Source organism: Danio aesculapii, chromosome 11, assembly GCF_903798145.1.
Source record: "Danio aesculapii chromosome 11, fDanAes4.1, whole genome shotgun sequence".
Taxonomy (NCBI): domain Eukaryota; kingdom Metazoa; phylum Chordata; class Actinopteri; order Cypriniformes; family Danionidae; genus Danio; species Danio aesculapii.
This window is the reverse complement of record NC_079445.1, coordinates 1,707,431-1,724,113: the sequence shown is the minus strand read 5'-3', so window position 1 is coordinate 1,724,113 and position 16,683 is coordinate 1,707,431. Positions and strand designations below refer to the sequence as shown.

Below are 16,683 nucleotides of genomic sequence, written 5' to 3'. Positions count from 1 at the left end.
GTAGCTTAAAGTTTAAAAGTAGTTTTACGTTTAAAGTAGCTTAAAGTTTAAAAGTAGTTTTACGTTTAAAGTAGCTTAAAGTTTAAAAGCAGTTTTAAGTTTAAAGTAGCTTAAAGTTTAAAAGTAGTTTTACGTTTAAAGTAGCTTAAAGTTTAAAAGCAGTTTTAAGTTTAAAGTAGCTTAAAGTTTAAAAGCAGTTTTAAGTTTAAAGTAGCTTAAAGTTTAAAAGTAGTTTTACATTTAAAGTAGCTTAAAGTTTAAAAGCAGCTTTACGTTTAAAGTAGCTTAAAGTTTATAAACAGTTTTAAGTTTAAAGTAGCTTCATGGTTTATAGTAGTTTTAAATAATTCTAAGTTTTAGGAAGCTTCAAGTTTAAAAGTAGCTCTAAGTTTAAGTTTAAAAGCAGTTTTAAGTTTAAAGTAGCTTTATGCTTAAATGCAGCTTAAAGTTTGAACGATTTAAGTTTAAAACTGACTTATAAGTTTGTCAAAGGTGTACAAGATTTAAAAGATTTAAAAACGTTGAGTTACTACGGCATTGCTAGGGTGTTCTGAATGGTTGCTAGGTGGTTCCTAAGGTGTTGCTAGGTGGTTGCTAGGATGTTCTGAGTGGTCGCTAGGTGGTTGCCAAGGTGTTACTAGGTGGTTTCTAGGGTATCCTAGGTGGTTGTTAAGGTGTTGATAGGATGTTCTGAGTGGTTGCTAGGCACTTGCTAAGTTGCTGCTAGGTGGTTGTTAGGGTGTCCTAGGTGGCTGCTAAGGTGTTGCTAGGGTGTTCTGAGTGTTTGCTAAGGTGTTGCTATGATGTTCTGTGTGGTTGCCAAGGTGTTGCTAGGTGGTTGCTAGGGTGTCCTAGGTAGTTGCTATGGTTGTCCACCCCCATCACACTGATTTGGGAATCTTTTTGAAATGCTTTTACCTTGTGGTTGTCTGGACGGATGGTAGACCTGCAGGTCGAAGGGCTGTGTGTTTGTTCTCTGGACCACCGTGACGTTGTTTCCCGTCCACTTGTTGGCCTTGGCGAGTGTGTTTGTGCGCCAGTCGGTCCAGTACACCTCCCCGCCGTACATCGTCACAGCGAACGGGTGCGAGAGATACTCGTGTCCTCTGAGCACCTCGATCAGACCTGACCCGTCATACTTGGCTGAATAAATGGCGTCAGATCTGAGACATCACGCAAATAAACCGTTTCAGTTAAGCAGTCCGCAACATACACTTAATAATTTTTGACTCATTTCTAGTCCAAATATCTAACTCTTAAATCTGGATGAGGAAAATATTGATAACACTTTATAATAACTTCACACTATAAATCATTTATTAAGCATTAGCATCTAGTGAATTCAACCCAGGCTCATTCTGAGAACGTAGTCCCGGGGACGTTTTTGGAGACCGCGAAATACATCCCGGGAGGTACGTATTTGTGCAGTTTTTGTTTTCGCGAGTCCACGAGAGGCCGCTGTGCGCGCTTTTTCCCGCGCCGTTCTCGCGTAAACCCGCTAGAGGCCGCTGTCGAACGACCTTCCGGCTGTCTGCCTGTCTTCATGACGGAATGATTGACCGTGCGACCGGCCAATCGGCTGACCCACCCTCCTCCGTCCCTAAACCCAACCAACGACGGTTCACAAAAGCCGTCCAGAAAAAGAAAAGCCCTCGTCTGATTTTTACCACGTTTTCGGATTTTGACCGCATTCTCACCCTGTGATGAACTGTTGCTTCATTTTTTGGATTTTGTTTTTGTTTTCTTACCTGATTTCTGGAACTGCTCTTCCCCGGACTCGAACCCGGTCGTCGTCGTGGTCAGCCCCTCTCTGCGCCTCAAGTCCACCAGAGTACACGAAGAGCTAACCGGACATACTGGCTGCAGCGGGAAAGCCCTCCACACGGAGGCGAGCGGCCGGCTGGCCGGCCGGCCGGCAAGCGCCGAAGGGAACGGCGTCACACCGCCCCGCAGCGTTCGATTAAAAAAATGAAATGCAGCCGTACGTACCCCCGGCTACGTATTTCGCAGTCTCCAGAAACGTCCCCGGGACTACGTTCTCAGAATGAGCCTGGGTTGAGTGAATTCATTATCTGTTAAGCATTAACTCTACATTAATAAGCGTTAGTAAGCAGCTACAAATGCTCTATTCTTGACTTATAAGCACATTTATTAGCGCTTAATAATTGTACTCTCATAATTTCTGAGTGATTAATTTTTCATTACTAAATTAGGTATCACATTATTTACAAATCATTTGTATTTAAGAGTAATCGATGGTTTTTAAGATCATTCAGAATGTGTAAGTAAATGATTAATAAACTATTCAAATCAACGTTTATATATTTTATTATTCAGATGAATAGTAATGGTTACTATGTATGTTAATAAATGCTTTATTATTATATATATGTATTATATATATACATTTACATATATATATATATATATATATATATATATATATATATATATATAAATGCTTTAACTTCATGCAGTTTAGTATCAAATGAACAACAATCTTTGCATTCCTATCTACAAAATAAAATTACTGTAAAATTATGGTAAAATTACTGTCAAATTTGATAAAAAAAACAACAACAATAATATTTTTAACAATATAATATGATGCAGCATTTCAATGTCATTTAGTGATGTTTAAACTGTATGGTAATTTTATTTTAGATAAGGTTGCAAGTATTTGTTTCTCATTTGAAGAACAGTTTCATTTGTGTCTCTTTAAATGAATAGAAATGAATAAAGTCGTTTATTTCCTTTTTTCCTGTTTAGAATTTCAATTCATAAATTCAATTCTATAATTCTGCTCTATTCATAAATGAGTAATAAAATATTATATTTTAATGGTGTCTCCATATTCCCTACACAATTTTTAGCGGTCTATAAGTTTCTAGTATTCATTCATTCAGTCATTCAACCATGGTGAACTCATTAAGAATAAAGGCTCTTGCTTTTGCACGTCTTCATTTCGGACACCGCGAGAATCAGCTTCTCTCCCATGGTGCACGACAAAACTGAAAATTCCATGCGACTGCCACAAGGGGGCGTTTTCCGACAGGCATGTCCGAATGTCGTATGCAGTGGAAAGCTGGCTTTAGTCTATGCTGACATTATCTTCAGCAGCTCAAACACTCTAATGGCTAATGGACAGACGGCTGCTTCTCACTCAGGGCTGCTGTTTATGCTAATGAGGAAGAGATGGTCACTAGTGGGCGGGGCTTTCCCCCTCTGATGATACATACAAAGGGAGAATGTCAATCAAAGTGTTTCTGCAGACTGTTACTATCAAGTCTGATTATAAACCATACAATTAATAAATGTTAGAAGTAATAAATGTTAAATTAATAACCATTAGAGGCTGGATATATTCACACACTGCTGCCTGTGTTTAAACCCCTCCTAAAAGTGATTTTTGCATAATAGTTCACTTTTAATTATTTTTATTTTGGACAGAAATGTAAGCTTATTGGAATACAAATGATGTTATATATAACCTGCAGTAGAGTAAATCACATGGGTAGATTCTTAAAGCGTTACCTGGCGTCTATCCACAGTATGCGGCGCTCCAGGTAGTCCACGGTCAGTCCGTTTGGCCAGCCGCCGCTGCCGGTCTCCTTATGTATGGTGCGTCTGCCGTGCCCGCTCATAGATGCGGCTTCAATCCTGGGCATGCTGGCGTCCCAGTCGGTCCAGAACAGAATCCTGCAGGACCACAGCACTGATTTATTACGCTCCTGTCTTGGCTTATGACGCTTTCACATACTATTGTTGTGATTACCTGCTTTATGATGATATTATTTCAGCTAGAATAAAAGCAGATTTTAATTTTTAAAACCATTTTAGGGTCAATATTAGCCCCCTTAAACAATATTGTTTTCGATCGTCTACAAGAGTGGTCACTTCATGTACTCAACCTTTCATGACTGCGGTGACCGGCGACCATCAATCGTTTTTTTTTTAAAGATGACAAGCTGACGAAACAAAGCACTGCAGTGTTTGGGTGCTCTGTGTAATTAGGCTACTGAAATATGTATATTTCATACAAAGCATGAAGCTGAACATCAGTTCCTGTCATGTGACTCGCGGTGCACTCAGGACATTATGAAAATGATTATATATTTTCAACTGGGTGTGCGCGCCTCCATTGAAAATAACGAACTTGCACGCGGAAAATGCGCAATATGTGAACGGCCCCCAAAAGGCCACCGGCATTTGTGATCTCCAGCAGTTGATCTCGTTCTTGCACAGACATGATGGATTCACCTGATTTGTTGACAAATGGGTGGAGGATTGGTTATTTACTTGCTTATTTACTTACTTATTTACTTATTTACCTATTCACTTGCTTATGTACTTGCTTATTTACTTACTTATTTACTTGCTTATTTACTTATTTACATATTTACTTGTTTACATGTTTACTTGTTTACATATTTACTTATTTATGTACTTATTTACAAATTTATTTATTTACTTGCTTATTTACTTATTTACATATTTACTTATTTACATATTTACGTATTTACTTGCTTATTTACTCATTTACTTATGTACTTATTTACTTGCTTATTTACTTATGTACTTATTTACTTATGTACTTATTTACTTGCTTATTTACATATGTACTTATTTACTTGCTTATTTACTTATGTACTTATTTACTTATTTACTTGCTTATTTACATATGTACTTATTTACTTGCTTATTTACTTATGTACTTATTTACTTATGTACTTATTTACTTATTTACTTATGTACTTATTTACTTGCTTATTTACATATGTACTTATTTACTTGCTTATTTACATATGTACTTATTTACTTGCTTATTTACTTATGTACTTATTTACTTGTGTACTTATTTACTTGCTTATTTACATATGTACTTATTTACTTGCTTATTTACATATGTACTTATTTACTTGCTTATTTACTTATGTACTTATTTACTTGCTTATTTACTTATGTCCTTATTTACTTATTTACTTATGTACTTATTTACTTGCTTATTTACATATGTACTTATTTACTTGCTTATTTACTTATGTACTTATTTACTTATGTACTTATTTACTTTTTTACTTATGTACTTATTTACTTGCTTATTTACTTATGTACTTATTTACTTATGTACTTATTTACTTGCTTATTTACTTATGTACTTATTTACTTATGTACTTATTTACTTGCTTATTTACTTATGTACTTATTTACTTGCTTATTTACATATGTACTTATTTACTTGCTTATTTACTTATGTACTTATTTACTTGCTTATTTACATATGTACTTATTTACTTGCTTATTTACTTATGTACTTATTTACTTATGTACTTATTTACTTATTTACTTATGTAATTATTTACTTATGTACTTATTTACTTGCTTATTTACATATGTACTTATTTACTTGCTGATTTACATATTTACTTATTTACTTGCTTATTTACTTATTTACTCATTTACTTATGTACTTATTTATTTATTTATTTACTTATTTACTTTTATACTTATTTACTTGCTTATTTACTAATTTACATATGTACTTATTTACTTATTTACTAGCTTATTTACATATGTACTTATTTATTTATTTATTTATTTATTTATTTATTTATTTATTTATTATTTATTTATTTATTTATTTATTTACTTATTTACTTTTTTACTTATTTACTTGCCTATTTACTAATTTACATATTTACTTATTTACTTACTTATTTGCTTATGTACTTACTTATTTACTTATTTACTTGCTTATTAACGGCCCTAAAAGGCCACCATCATTTGCGATCTCCAGCAGTTGATCTTCTTCTTGCACAGACATGCTGGATTCACCTGATTTGTTGACAAATGGGTGGAGGATCCATTCCTTGGCAGTTTGTACAAAAATCTAGGCTGAAGCACGTATTTTAAAGCACACTAGAAATAAAACTGTCAATAAAGGAGTGTTTACCCTTCTCTGGGATCAAGTGCAATGGCTCTCGGATGCTCCACGTCTCCAGCTAGTAGTGTAGTGCGCATCGTCCCGTCCAGTTTGGCCACTTCAATCTGATCCAGATTACTCTCCACCCAGTAGATGTTTCCGGCAATCCAGTCCACAGCCAGACCCTCGGGAGTCGCTAACCCATACTGGATCACCACGTCAAAACTGGTCAGAGCTGCTGCGGGAAATATTATGCATCAGATTTTTTTTCCCGTGTGGAAACGAGAGCGATGCTGGTTGCACCACAGGACCGGATTTAGCTATTTACTTGCTTATTTATTAACTTATTCATTTACTAATTTAGTTATTCAATTACTTATTTACTCATTCACTTACTTACTTATTCACTTACTTATCTACTTGCCTTATTTTTTTACTTGGCGGTTCATTCCGCTGTGGCGACCCCTGATGATTAAAGGGACTAAGCCGAAGGAAAATTAATGAATGAATTATTTACTTTTTTATTTACTTATTTACCTACTTATTTACTTATTTACTTACTTTACTTATTTACTTATTTAGTTGCTTATTTACATATTTACCTCCTTATTTACTAATTTACTTATTTACTTATTTAGTTGATTATTTACATATTTACCTCCTTATTTACTAATTTACTTATTTACTTATTTAGTTGCTTATTTACATATTTACCTCCTTATTTACTAATTTACTTATTTACTTATTTAGTTGATTATTTACATATTTACCTCCTTATTTACTAATTTACTTATTTACTTATTTAGTTGCTTATTTACATATTTACCTCCTTATTTACTAATTTACTTATTTACTTATTTAGTTGCTTATTTACATATTTACCTACTTATTTACTAATTTACTTATTTACTTATTTAGTTGATTATTTACATATTTACCTCCTTATTTACTAATTTACTTATTTACTTATTTAGTTGCTTATTTACATATTTACCTCCTTATTTACTAATTTACTTATTTACTTATTTAGTTGATTATTTACATATTTACCTCCTTATTTACTAATTTACTTATTTAGTTGATTATTTACATATTTACCTCCTTATTTACTAATTTACTTATTTACTTATTTAGTTGATTATTTACATATTTACCTCCTTATTTACTAATTTACTTATTTACTTATTTAGTTGATTATTTACATATTTACCTCCTTATTTACTAATTTACTTATTTACTTATTTAGTTGCTTATTTACATATTTACCTACTTATTTACTAATTTACTTATTTACTTATTTTGTTGATTATTTACATATTTACCTACTTATTTACTAATTTACTTATTTACTTATTTAGTTGATTATTTACATATTTACCTCCTTATTTACTAATTTACTTATTTACTTATTTAGTTGCTTATTTACATATTTACCTACTTATTTACTAATTTACTTATTTACTTATTTAGTTGATTATTTACATATTTACCTCCTTATTTACTAATTTACTTATTTACTTATTTAGTTGATTATTTACATATTTACCTCCTTATTTACTAATTTACTTATTTACTTATTTAGTTGATTATTTACATATTTACCTCCTTATTTACTAATTTACTTATTTACCTACTTATTTACTTATTTACCTACTAATTTACTAATTTACTTATTTACTTATTCACTTGCTTATTTACTTGCTTATTTACTTACCTATTGTATTTACTAATTTACTTATTTATTTACTTGCTTATTTATTTATTTACTAATTTACTTATTTAATTACTTTTTTACTTATTTATTTACTTTTTTACTTGCTAATTTACTTATTTACATATTTACAAATTTTCTTATTTACTTACTTTACTAATTTACTTATTTAATTATTCACTTGCTTATTTACTTATTTACTTACCTATTTACTAATTTACTTATTTATTTACTTACGTATTTACTAATTTACTTATTCACTTGCTTATGTACTTGCTTGTTTACTTATTTACTTTCTAATTTACTTGCTTTTTTGCTTACCTATTTAATTACTTATTTACTTTTTTTACTTATTACATATTTGCTTATTTACTTATTTAATTACTTATTTACTTACTTATTCACTTGCTTATTTACATGCTTATTTACTTATTTACTAATTTACTTATTTAGTTGCTTATTTACATATTTACTTATTTACCTACTTATTTACTAATTTATTTATTTACTTATTAACTAATTTCCTTATTTAATTACTTTTAGTAATTTAATTTATTTACGTTTTTACTTGCTAATTTACTTATTTACATATTTACCTACTTATTTACAAATTTTCTTATTTACTTACTTTACTAATTTACTTATTTAGTTGCTTATTTACATATTTACCTACTTATTTACTAATTTGCTTATTTACTTATTCACTTGCCTATTTACTTGCTTGTTTACTTATTTTGCTTACTTACTTATTTACTTAGTTTATTTTATAAGTATATTATGTCATTTTTGATTAATCAATACTCTTTTTTAAAGTTTCAAGTTATTTCAGTGACCACTGTAGCTTTTCCTTCTTCAGCGGAAGACAAACAAATTTGTCCACGTCTAATATGAATATAGTATATAAAAGAGCTCTGATTATCTTACCACCATTCTCTGACAGCTTCCCTCTGTATATTTTGTCCTCCACGACGTCCGTCCAGTAGAGAGAGCTCTCGTTGAGGTGGAAATCCAGAGCGATGGTGTTTCTCAGGCCGGGAACCAACACACTGAACTCTCCTTTATGAAGATCGATCCGTCTGATCTCGTGCCGGTTGGAGAAGATGATGAACGGTTTAAAGGGATCTGCAAAAACAACGATGAACCACAACTCATCAATCGCTAAAGTATTCATTTGTTAGCAAACACTTATTTGTTTCTGTTAGTACAGATAGCTCTTTTATATTTTTATACTTAATCCTAAATCTTTCTACAGTCACATACTCTATTGAAAGATTTTAAATAGTTTATATTTGCTTTTATTTTCTATTGCATTTGTATTTCTCCAAAATGTAGATTCCTATTGTTATTCCTCTTTATATTATCTTAAGGTCACGAGTGGTTGGGGAAGAGTTTCGATGCGGTGCGGTGGCGCAGTGGTTAGGACTGTGGCAGAGGCAGAACAGTGTGAATGTGTAGGTGCCATGCAGAGAGTGGCATGCCGGAAATTACACCAATGTCAGCACTCCGGGGGTGTTATAGACTGTACCAAAAAACTGTCCCGGTTAAATTCCGGGAGTTTTCAGGGAGACGGGTCTGAAATACGGGAGACTCCCGGGAAAAACGGGAGTGTTGGGAGGTATGATTACTGTGAAGTAAATGATTGCCGATCTTGCACTTTTGTTTTGGTCTGTACCTTCCAGATGAGTATTAGTGCTGATATAGCACAAGCCTACAACTCTTTCTTGACATAAAACTACAAGTTTGAAGAACGTGCCATCCCCCAGCCTATTTAGTTGAATCTTTTTTCCCTTTTCTCTCTCTTTTAATTTATTCTTTTCTTTTGTTTCTTTTATTATCATTGTTTATTGTACTTACTACACCATGCTGTCAACCTCAACTTTCGGGACTGACCTGTTTATATGCTTAATTTGAGAAATTAATCAGAATCAGAATCAGAAAGAGCTTTATTGCCAGGTATGTTCACACATACGAGGAATTTGTTTTGGTGACAGAGCTTCTACAGTGCAACAGGATTACAGAGACAGGACAAAAAACAGATAATAAATATATATTTAAAATAAATAAATAAAAAGAGAAGTAAAAAATAAATAAATAAATAAATAAATAAATAAATAAATAAAAATAGAAGTAAAAAAAATATAATAATAATAATAATAAATAAATAAATAAATAAATAAATAAATAAATAAATAAATAAATAAATAAAAATAGAAGTAAAAAAAAATATAATAATAATAATAATAAATAAATAAATAAATAAATAAATAAATAAATAAATAAATAAATAAATAAATAAATAAATAAAAATAGAAGTAAAAAAAATTAAATAATAATAAATAAATAAATAAATAAAAATAGAAGTAAAAAAAAAAAAAAAAAAAAAAAAAATATATATATATATATATATATATATATATATATAATAAATAAATAAATAAAAATAGAAGTAAAAAAATATATATAATAATAAATAAATAAATAAATAAATAAAAATAGAAGAAAAAAAATATATATAATAAATAAATAAATAAAAATAGAAGTAAAAAATATAATAATAATAAATAAATAAAAATAGAAGTAAAAAAAATAAAATAATAATAAACAAATAAATAATAAAAATAGAAGTAAAAAAAATAAAATAATAATAAACAAATAAATAAATAAAAATAGAAGTAAAAAAAATAAAAGAATAATAAATAAATAAATAAATAAAAATAGAAGTAAAAATAATAATAATAAAAAATAATAATAATAAAAAATATATATAGATATATATAAAAAGCACATCAAATATTGTTTATGCACATCATATACTGTGTGTTGCTCAATATGAGGGTTATAGTGTGGTTTATTTTTATTCTTTTAATCAATTTTGTACTGTTATATACTTTTTTATATTTGTTTGTTAACTGTCATAAAAATCCAATAAATAAATCTTTAAAAAAAAAAAAGTACCCACAAATTTTAAGAGGAACACAATTGTACTTTTTAGGTACTAATATGTACCCTTGAGGTATTAATATGGATCTTTTAGATACAAATTTGTACCTAAATATTTTAAAAAGGTACCACCCCAGTGACAACTCACGTACCTTTATTTCTGAGAGTGTAGGAAGCTTTACAATATTATAGCATATACATTAGATTAGTCGGTACTGAAGCCAAATCTGGAGCTTATCTTACAAAATAACTTAAAATAATGGACAAATTTATACGTTAGGGAAAATTATTATCATTATTTTTAATAATAATAATATTTAGCTTGAATTTAAATGTATTATCTTTCTATTTCTAAAGATGTTTGGTGACTAAAATATTATTTTAATACATATATCCATTTAATAAATCTGTTTTGTTGAAATTCACCAAAATATATGACCTATATTTACTCTGAAATGGATACTGGTATGGTACTCATTTATGCTGAGCACTGTATTGTCTGGGTTTGTGTTGTATACTAGGGTACAGGAACCTGGTAATATACATATTTTCTGTTATTTTACAGACTTACCTTTCTATATATATTATTTATTAAACAATATCTTGTCTCAAACTACTAAAATGACAATAAAAGTCACTTTGGGTCTCCGGCAGCTAGCTCTCTGCAACTCTCACATGGTCAGTCATTGAAGATAAGCAGGGCTGCACCTGATCAGTACCTGGATGGGAGACCACATGGGAAAGCTAGGGTTGCCGGAAGTGGTGTTAGTGAGGCCAGCAGGGGGCACTCAACCTGTGGTCTATGACAGTCCTAATGACCCAGTATAGTGACAGGGACTCTATACTGCTCAGTGAGTGCCGTCTTTCGCATGAGACGTTAAACCGAGGTCCTGACTCTCTGTGGTCGTTAAATATCCCAGGATGTCCTTTGAAAAAGAGGGGTTTAACCCCGGCATCCTAGCCAAATCTGTCCATCACGGCCTCCTAATCATCCCCATATCATAATTGGCTTAATCCCTCTGTCTCCTCTCCACCAATCAGCAGGTGTGTGGTGTGCGGTCTGGTGCAAAATGGCTGCCGTCGTGTCATCCAGGTGGATGCTGCACACTGGTGGTGGATGAGGAGATTCCCCCCTATGTGTAAAGTGCTTTGAGTGCCCAGAAAAGCGCTATATATAATTGTAAGGAATTTTTATTACTATTATTTGTTAAACCTTAGAGTTATATTTTCAACATCAAAAGTGGACAGAGTGCAGATAAAACTCCCATAATGCAATTCACAAGCATAAATAAACTCATAAGAATCACATTGTTAATCAGCAGATGTTTTAACAGTGCACACATGCCTGTGACATATTTGCTCTGTTGCTTTAAATGACTTTTATTTCTCAAAGGCCTGCAAAGTACATCCAGTAACGCAGAACTCATGGTGTGTTTGGCTGAGTGGGCCGCTCCGCCACTTCCAGTCACTGTAAATCTTCAAGCCCTCCTCTTTTCTTCTCCCATTCACATTCTTTCGTCACACAAATAAACCACCAGTTATGCCGCCAAACACTTTGCCGTCATTTTCCGCATGCCTTCTGCTACACGTCGACTCTTAAACCCAAAGCTCCATGTTTTTCAGGCTTTGAAGAAAACACAATCAGGCCCGGTTGTAATCTCTTTATAGGAGACCACTTCCTGTATGCGGCTGAATGTTTTCCTCCAGTTGTCATCTTCTGCCAAACAGTGTCAACCGCAACGGTTTTCATATCTATTCTAGTTTTTCCACCAGACTTTAGTGACTCTTGCCGGCTTTTGGGATGTGCTGTAAAACACTTTTGAATCATGTAGACTGTTTTTGATATAGTATTGTTTTCTCATCAGAACTTTTCCAGTGTTGCAGAGTTATTGGGGGAAATAAAGCATTTGACAATCACAAAACAAAACCACAAAGGACAGGACAAAACTGGAACGACTGGAGCATTGACATTTGAGAGATTGAGTCTCTGGTTACCAATTCACTGATTCAATTGATCAGAGCGAGTCTCTGGTTAACGAGTGATTGATTTAAATGATCCAGGCAGTGGATCTCTAAGGACTCACTGATTCATGTTATTTGGTCAAAGTGAGTCACTATATGAAATGATCTGGTCAGTATGAGTCTCTGGTTAACTGAGTCATATGATCTGGTCAGAGCGAGTCTCTGGTTAACTGAGTCATATGATCTGGTTAGAGCGAGTCTCTGGTTAACTGAGTCATATGATCTGGTCAGAGCGAGTCTCTGGTTAACTGAGTCATATGATCTGGTCAGAGCGAGTCTCTGGTTAACTGAGTCATATGATCTGGTCAGAGCGAGTCTCTGATTAACTGAGTCATATAATCTGGTCAGAGCGAGTCTCTGGTTAACTGAGTCATATGATCTGGTCAGAGCGAGTCTCTGGTTAACTGAGTCATATGATCTGGTCAGAGCGAGTCTCTGGTTAACTGAGTCATATGATCTGGTCAGAGCGAGTCTCTGGTTAACTGAGTCATATGATCTGGTCAGAGCGAGTCTCTGGTTAACTGAGTCATATGATCTGGTCAGAGCGAGTCTCTGGTTAACTGACTCATATGATCTGGTCAGAGCGAGTCTCTGGTTAACTGAGTCATATGATCTGATCAGAGCGAGTCTCTGGTTAACTGAGTCATATGATCTTGTCAGAGCGAGTCACCAGTTAACAAATTATCCAGGCAGTACGAGTCTCTGGTTAATGACTCACTGATTTTTATGATCTGGTCAGACTGAGTAACCAGTTAGCAACTCACTGATTCAAATGATCCAGTCAGAGTGATTTTCTGGTTAAAGACTCGCTGATTCATATGATCTGGTTAGAGCGAGTCACCAGTCAACAACTCACAGATTCAAATGATCCAGTCAGAGGGATTCTCTGGTTAAAGAATCACTGATTCATATGATCTGAACAGAGAGAGTCACTAATTAATGAATCTCTGATTCAAATGATTCAGTCAGAACGAGTCTCGAGTGAGAGAGTCACTGATTCATATGATCTGAACAGAGAGAGTCACCAGGTAACGACACACTGATTCATATGATCTAAACAGAGAGAATCACCGGTTATCAACTCACTGATTCAAATGATCCAGTCAGAGCGAGTCTCTGGTTAAAGACTCACTGATTTATATGATCTGGACAGAAAAAGTCACCAATTAATGAGTCACTGATTCAAATGATAGAGTCAGAGCGATTCTCTGGTTAAAGACTCGCTGATTCATATGATCTGGTCAGAACGAGTCACCAGCTAACTACTTACTGATTTAAATAATCCAGTCAGAATGAGTCTCCAGTTAGAGAGTCACTGATTCATATGATGTGAACAGAGACAGTCACCGGTTATCAACTCACTGATTCAAATGATCCAGTCGGAACTAGTCTCTGGTTAAAGATTCACTGATTTATATGATCTGAACAAAAAAAGTCACCAATTAATGAATCACTGATTCAAATGATCCAGTCAGAGTGAGTCTCTGGTTAAATACTCACTGATTTATATGATCTGAACAGAAAAACCACTAATTAATGAATTACTGATTCAAATAATCCAGTCAGAGTGATTCTCTGGTTAACAACTCACTGATTCAAATGACCTGGCGAGAGTGAATCACTAATTAATAAATCACTGATTCAAATGATCTTATCTTAGCAAGTCTCTAGTTAATGAATCACTGATTCAAATGATGTAGTCTCGAGTAAACAACGATTTGAATGATACGATCAGAGTGAGTCTCTGATTACCAATTCACTGTTATCAAATGATCTGATCACAGTGAGTCTCTGGTTAACAACTCACTAATTGGATGATATGGTCAGAGTGTGTCACTAGTTAATGAATCACTGGTTGAAATGATCTGATTAGAGCGAATTCAAATGATCCAGTCAGAGTGAGTCTTCGGTAACGACTCACTGATTCAAATGATCTGGCCAGATGGAATCACTAGTTAATGAATAACTGATTCAAACGATCTGGTCAGAGCGAGTATATGGTTAAAGACTCACTGTTTCATATGATCTGGTCAGAGTGTGTCACTAGATAATGAGTCCCTGATTCAAATGATCCAGTTAGAGTGAGTCTCTAGTTAACGACTCACTGATTCATATGATCTGGTCAGATTAAACCATGATTGACAATTAAGCAGCACATTCATTCATTCATTCATTCATTCATACATTCATTTATTCATTCATTCATTCGTTCATTCAGTCATTCATGTTTAAACTGTAATCCAAATGGATGTAATTGATATCTGCAGTCTCTCACCAGTGCTCCTGCAGCTCTCCATGTCAGGTTCGAGGGCCCATCCTTCATAGCAGGAGCACTTGACATTGAACTTGTCCTGTTCACAGCGCTGGCTGCACTTCAGGTGTTTGGCGCAGAAGCCCTGGATCTGGCACGTCTTGTTGTTGGTGCCCAGCTCCATTCCCAGCGGGCACGAGCACAGAATGCCCTCGCCCGGAGCCACCGTACAGTTATGACTGCAGCCGCCATTGTCCAGAGAACAGAGATCTGCAGGAGGACAAACAATACAGTTAAATCAACCCTAGTGTTGAAATTGACCTCCCTTTGGTTATGTTGGGGGCTGTTTTTGCCCCATTGACTTTCATTATAATCTCATTTTTTGATTGCAAAGACATGACATTTTTACTGTTGATCATCACTTGCCAGCATTAACCCTTTAGATAGGTCTGTGGGGAAAGGTCTTTAGCTTTTATATGGAGTTCAGTAGAGTAAAACAGAATATTATAATGTGTGTGTGCATAAATAGTAACCGGCAGGACATGCTTCACATGGTACAATGGTATCAGTGTGAATACTTCCATCACAAAACAGCATGAAGTCAGTTTGGACCCCTATAACAGGAGACTCTTACCACAGAGTTTCTCATCGGAGCCGTCAGGACAGTCGTCTTTGCCGTCGCAGAGTTTCTCAGCGGGCAGACAAATGTTGGAGTCATTGGCACACACGTGATGGGAGAGCTTACACACCAGCGCCTCGCAGTTATCCTCATCGGAGTTATCTTCACAGTCACTGTCACCGTCACACACCCAAGCCTTGCTGATACACCGCGCTACACAACACACACGCACAAAACACTCCTGTTAAATTAAAAACAGCAAGCCATCCTGAAGTTACTTGAAGACTTTGTGAACAGTGGAAGACAATGTTGGAGAGAGGCTCTTTGTCCTGCATTTCTATCATTGTTGTTAACAATATTGTCTGAACTGATAAAAAAATACAGATAGGGTTTAATCCATTATGCCATTCCTTCTGGAAAGGACTTGAGTGGTAATAGTTTCCATATTTTAGCATGATAATGATCTGCTAATTGCAGTAAAATCCTATTAGGAGAAAGACAACAGCCGATGAAACATGCAGTCATGAAATGGCCTCCGCAGAGTCCAGACCTGAACATTATAGAGGCTGTATGAGATCACCTGGACAGATAAAGAAATATATGACACTCGAAAACCTAAAGAACAACTCTGGAAAGTGCTAAAAGAAGCCTGATATTACACATTATTTCAGAAAATGTCAGCACAGTTAGAACAAAACAGTTCAAGTTGTGCTTGGTGCCAAGGGAAGCTATATTAAACAGACTTTAGCTTGAAGAGGAAATGTTTTTAATAGAGACTAATTGATTATATATTGTGCAAGAAAGCTGGTATAGTGTTACCGATTCGGTCCCAGCCCTTCCACTCACTGACCAGGAGAGGTCTCTCTTACTGGACTCTTACAGAACTCCATTCCCCAGAAGCCCCATACCTGGCGCTGATTACGCCGCACCTGACAGCTATCCCAGCACACACACTAAAGCTGCGGCCACACTTCACTTAGACTTCCATTCATACGCTCGCGAATACGTCAGACCGTAAACGCAGGGTTGTGCGTCAAATTTCGCAGTTCAGTTGAGACCAATCTAGGATCGAAACATGACCTCTCTGTACAGAAATTTAAAACGTGGAGCAATCGCTTGCTTTTTTAATGTCTAATCATCTTCTAATGTCTAAAGTCTAATCATCTGCGGTCACACTGGACTTTTCTCCCCATAGACTTCCATTCATACGCGCGCGA

The 16,683-nt window shown here is 34.0% G+C and overlaps 1 protein-coding gene across 1 annotated transcript in view; it reads right to left on the bottom strand.

Moving 5' to 3' along the window:
- Window positions 1-16,683, bottom strand: part of lrp1aa (low density lipoprotein receptor-related protein 1Aa) — a 239,829-nt gene that overhangs the window by 101,095 nt on the left and 122,051 nt on the right. Inside the window, exons 22-27 of the mRNA XM_056467699.1 lie at window positions 15,482-15,679; window positions 14,872-15,117; window positions 8,559-8,756; window positions 5,954-6,158; window positions 3,535-3,699; window positions 919-1,163 (exon numbers count right to left, since the gene is read on the bottom strand). Of these exons, the coding sequence (XP_056323674.1) occupies window positions 919-1,163; window positions 3,535-3,699; window positions 5,954-6,158; window positions 8,559-8,756; window positions 14,872-15,117; window positions 15,482-15,679 (1,257 nt within the window). The remainder of the gene's footprint in view (window positions 1-918; window positions 1,164-3,534; window positions 3,700-5,953; window positions 6,159-8,558; window positions 8,757-14,871; window positions 15,118-15,481; window positions 15,680-16,683) is intronic.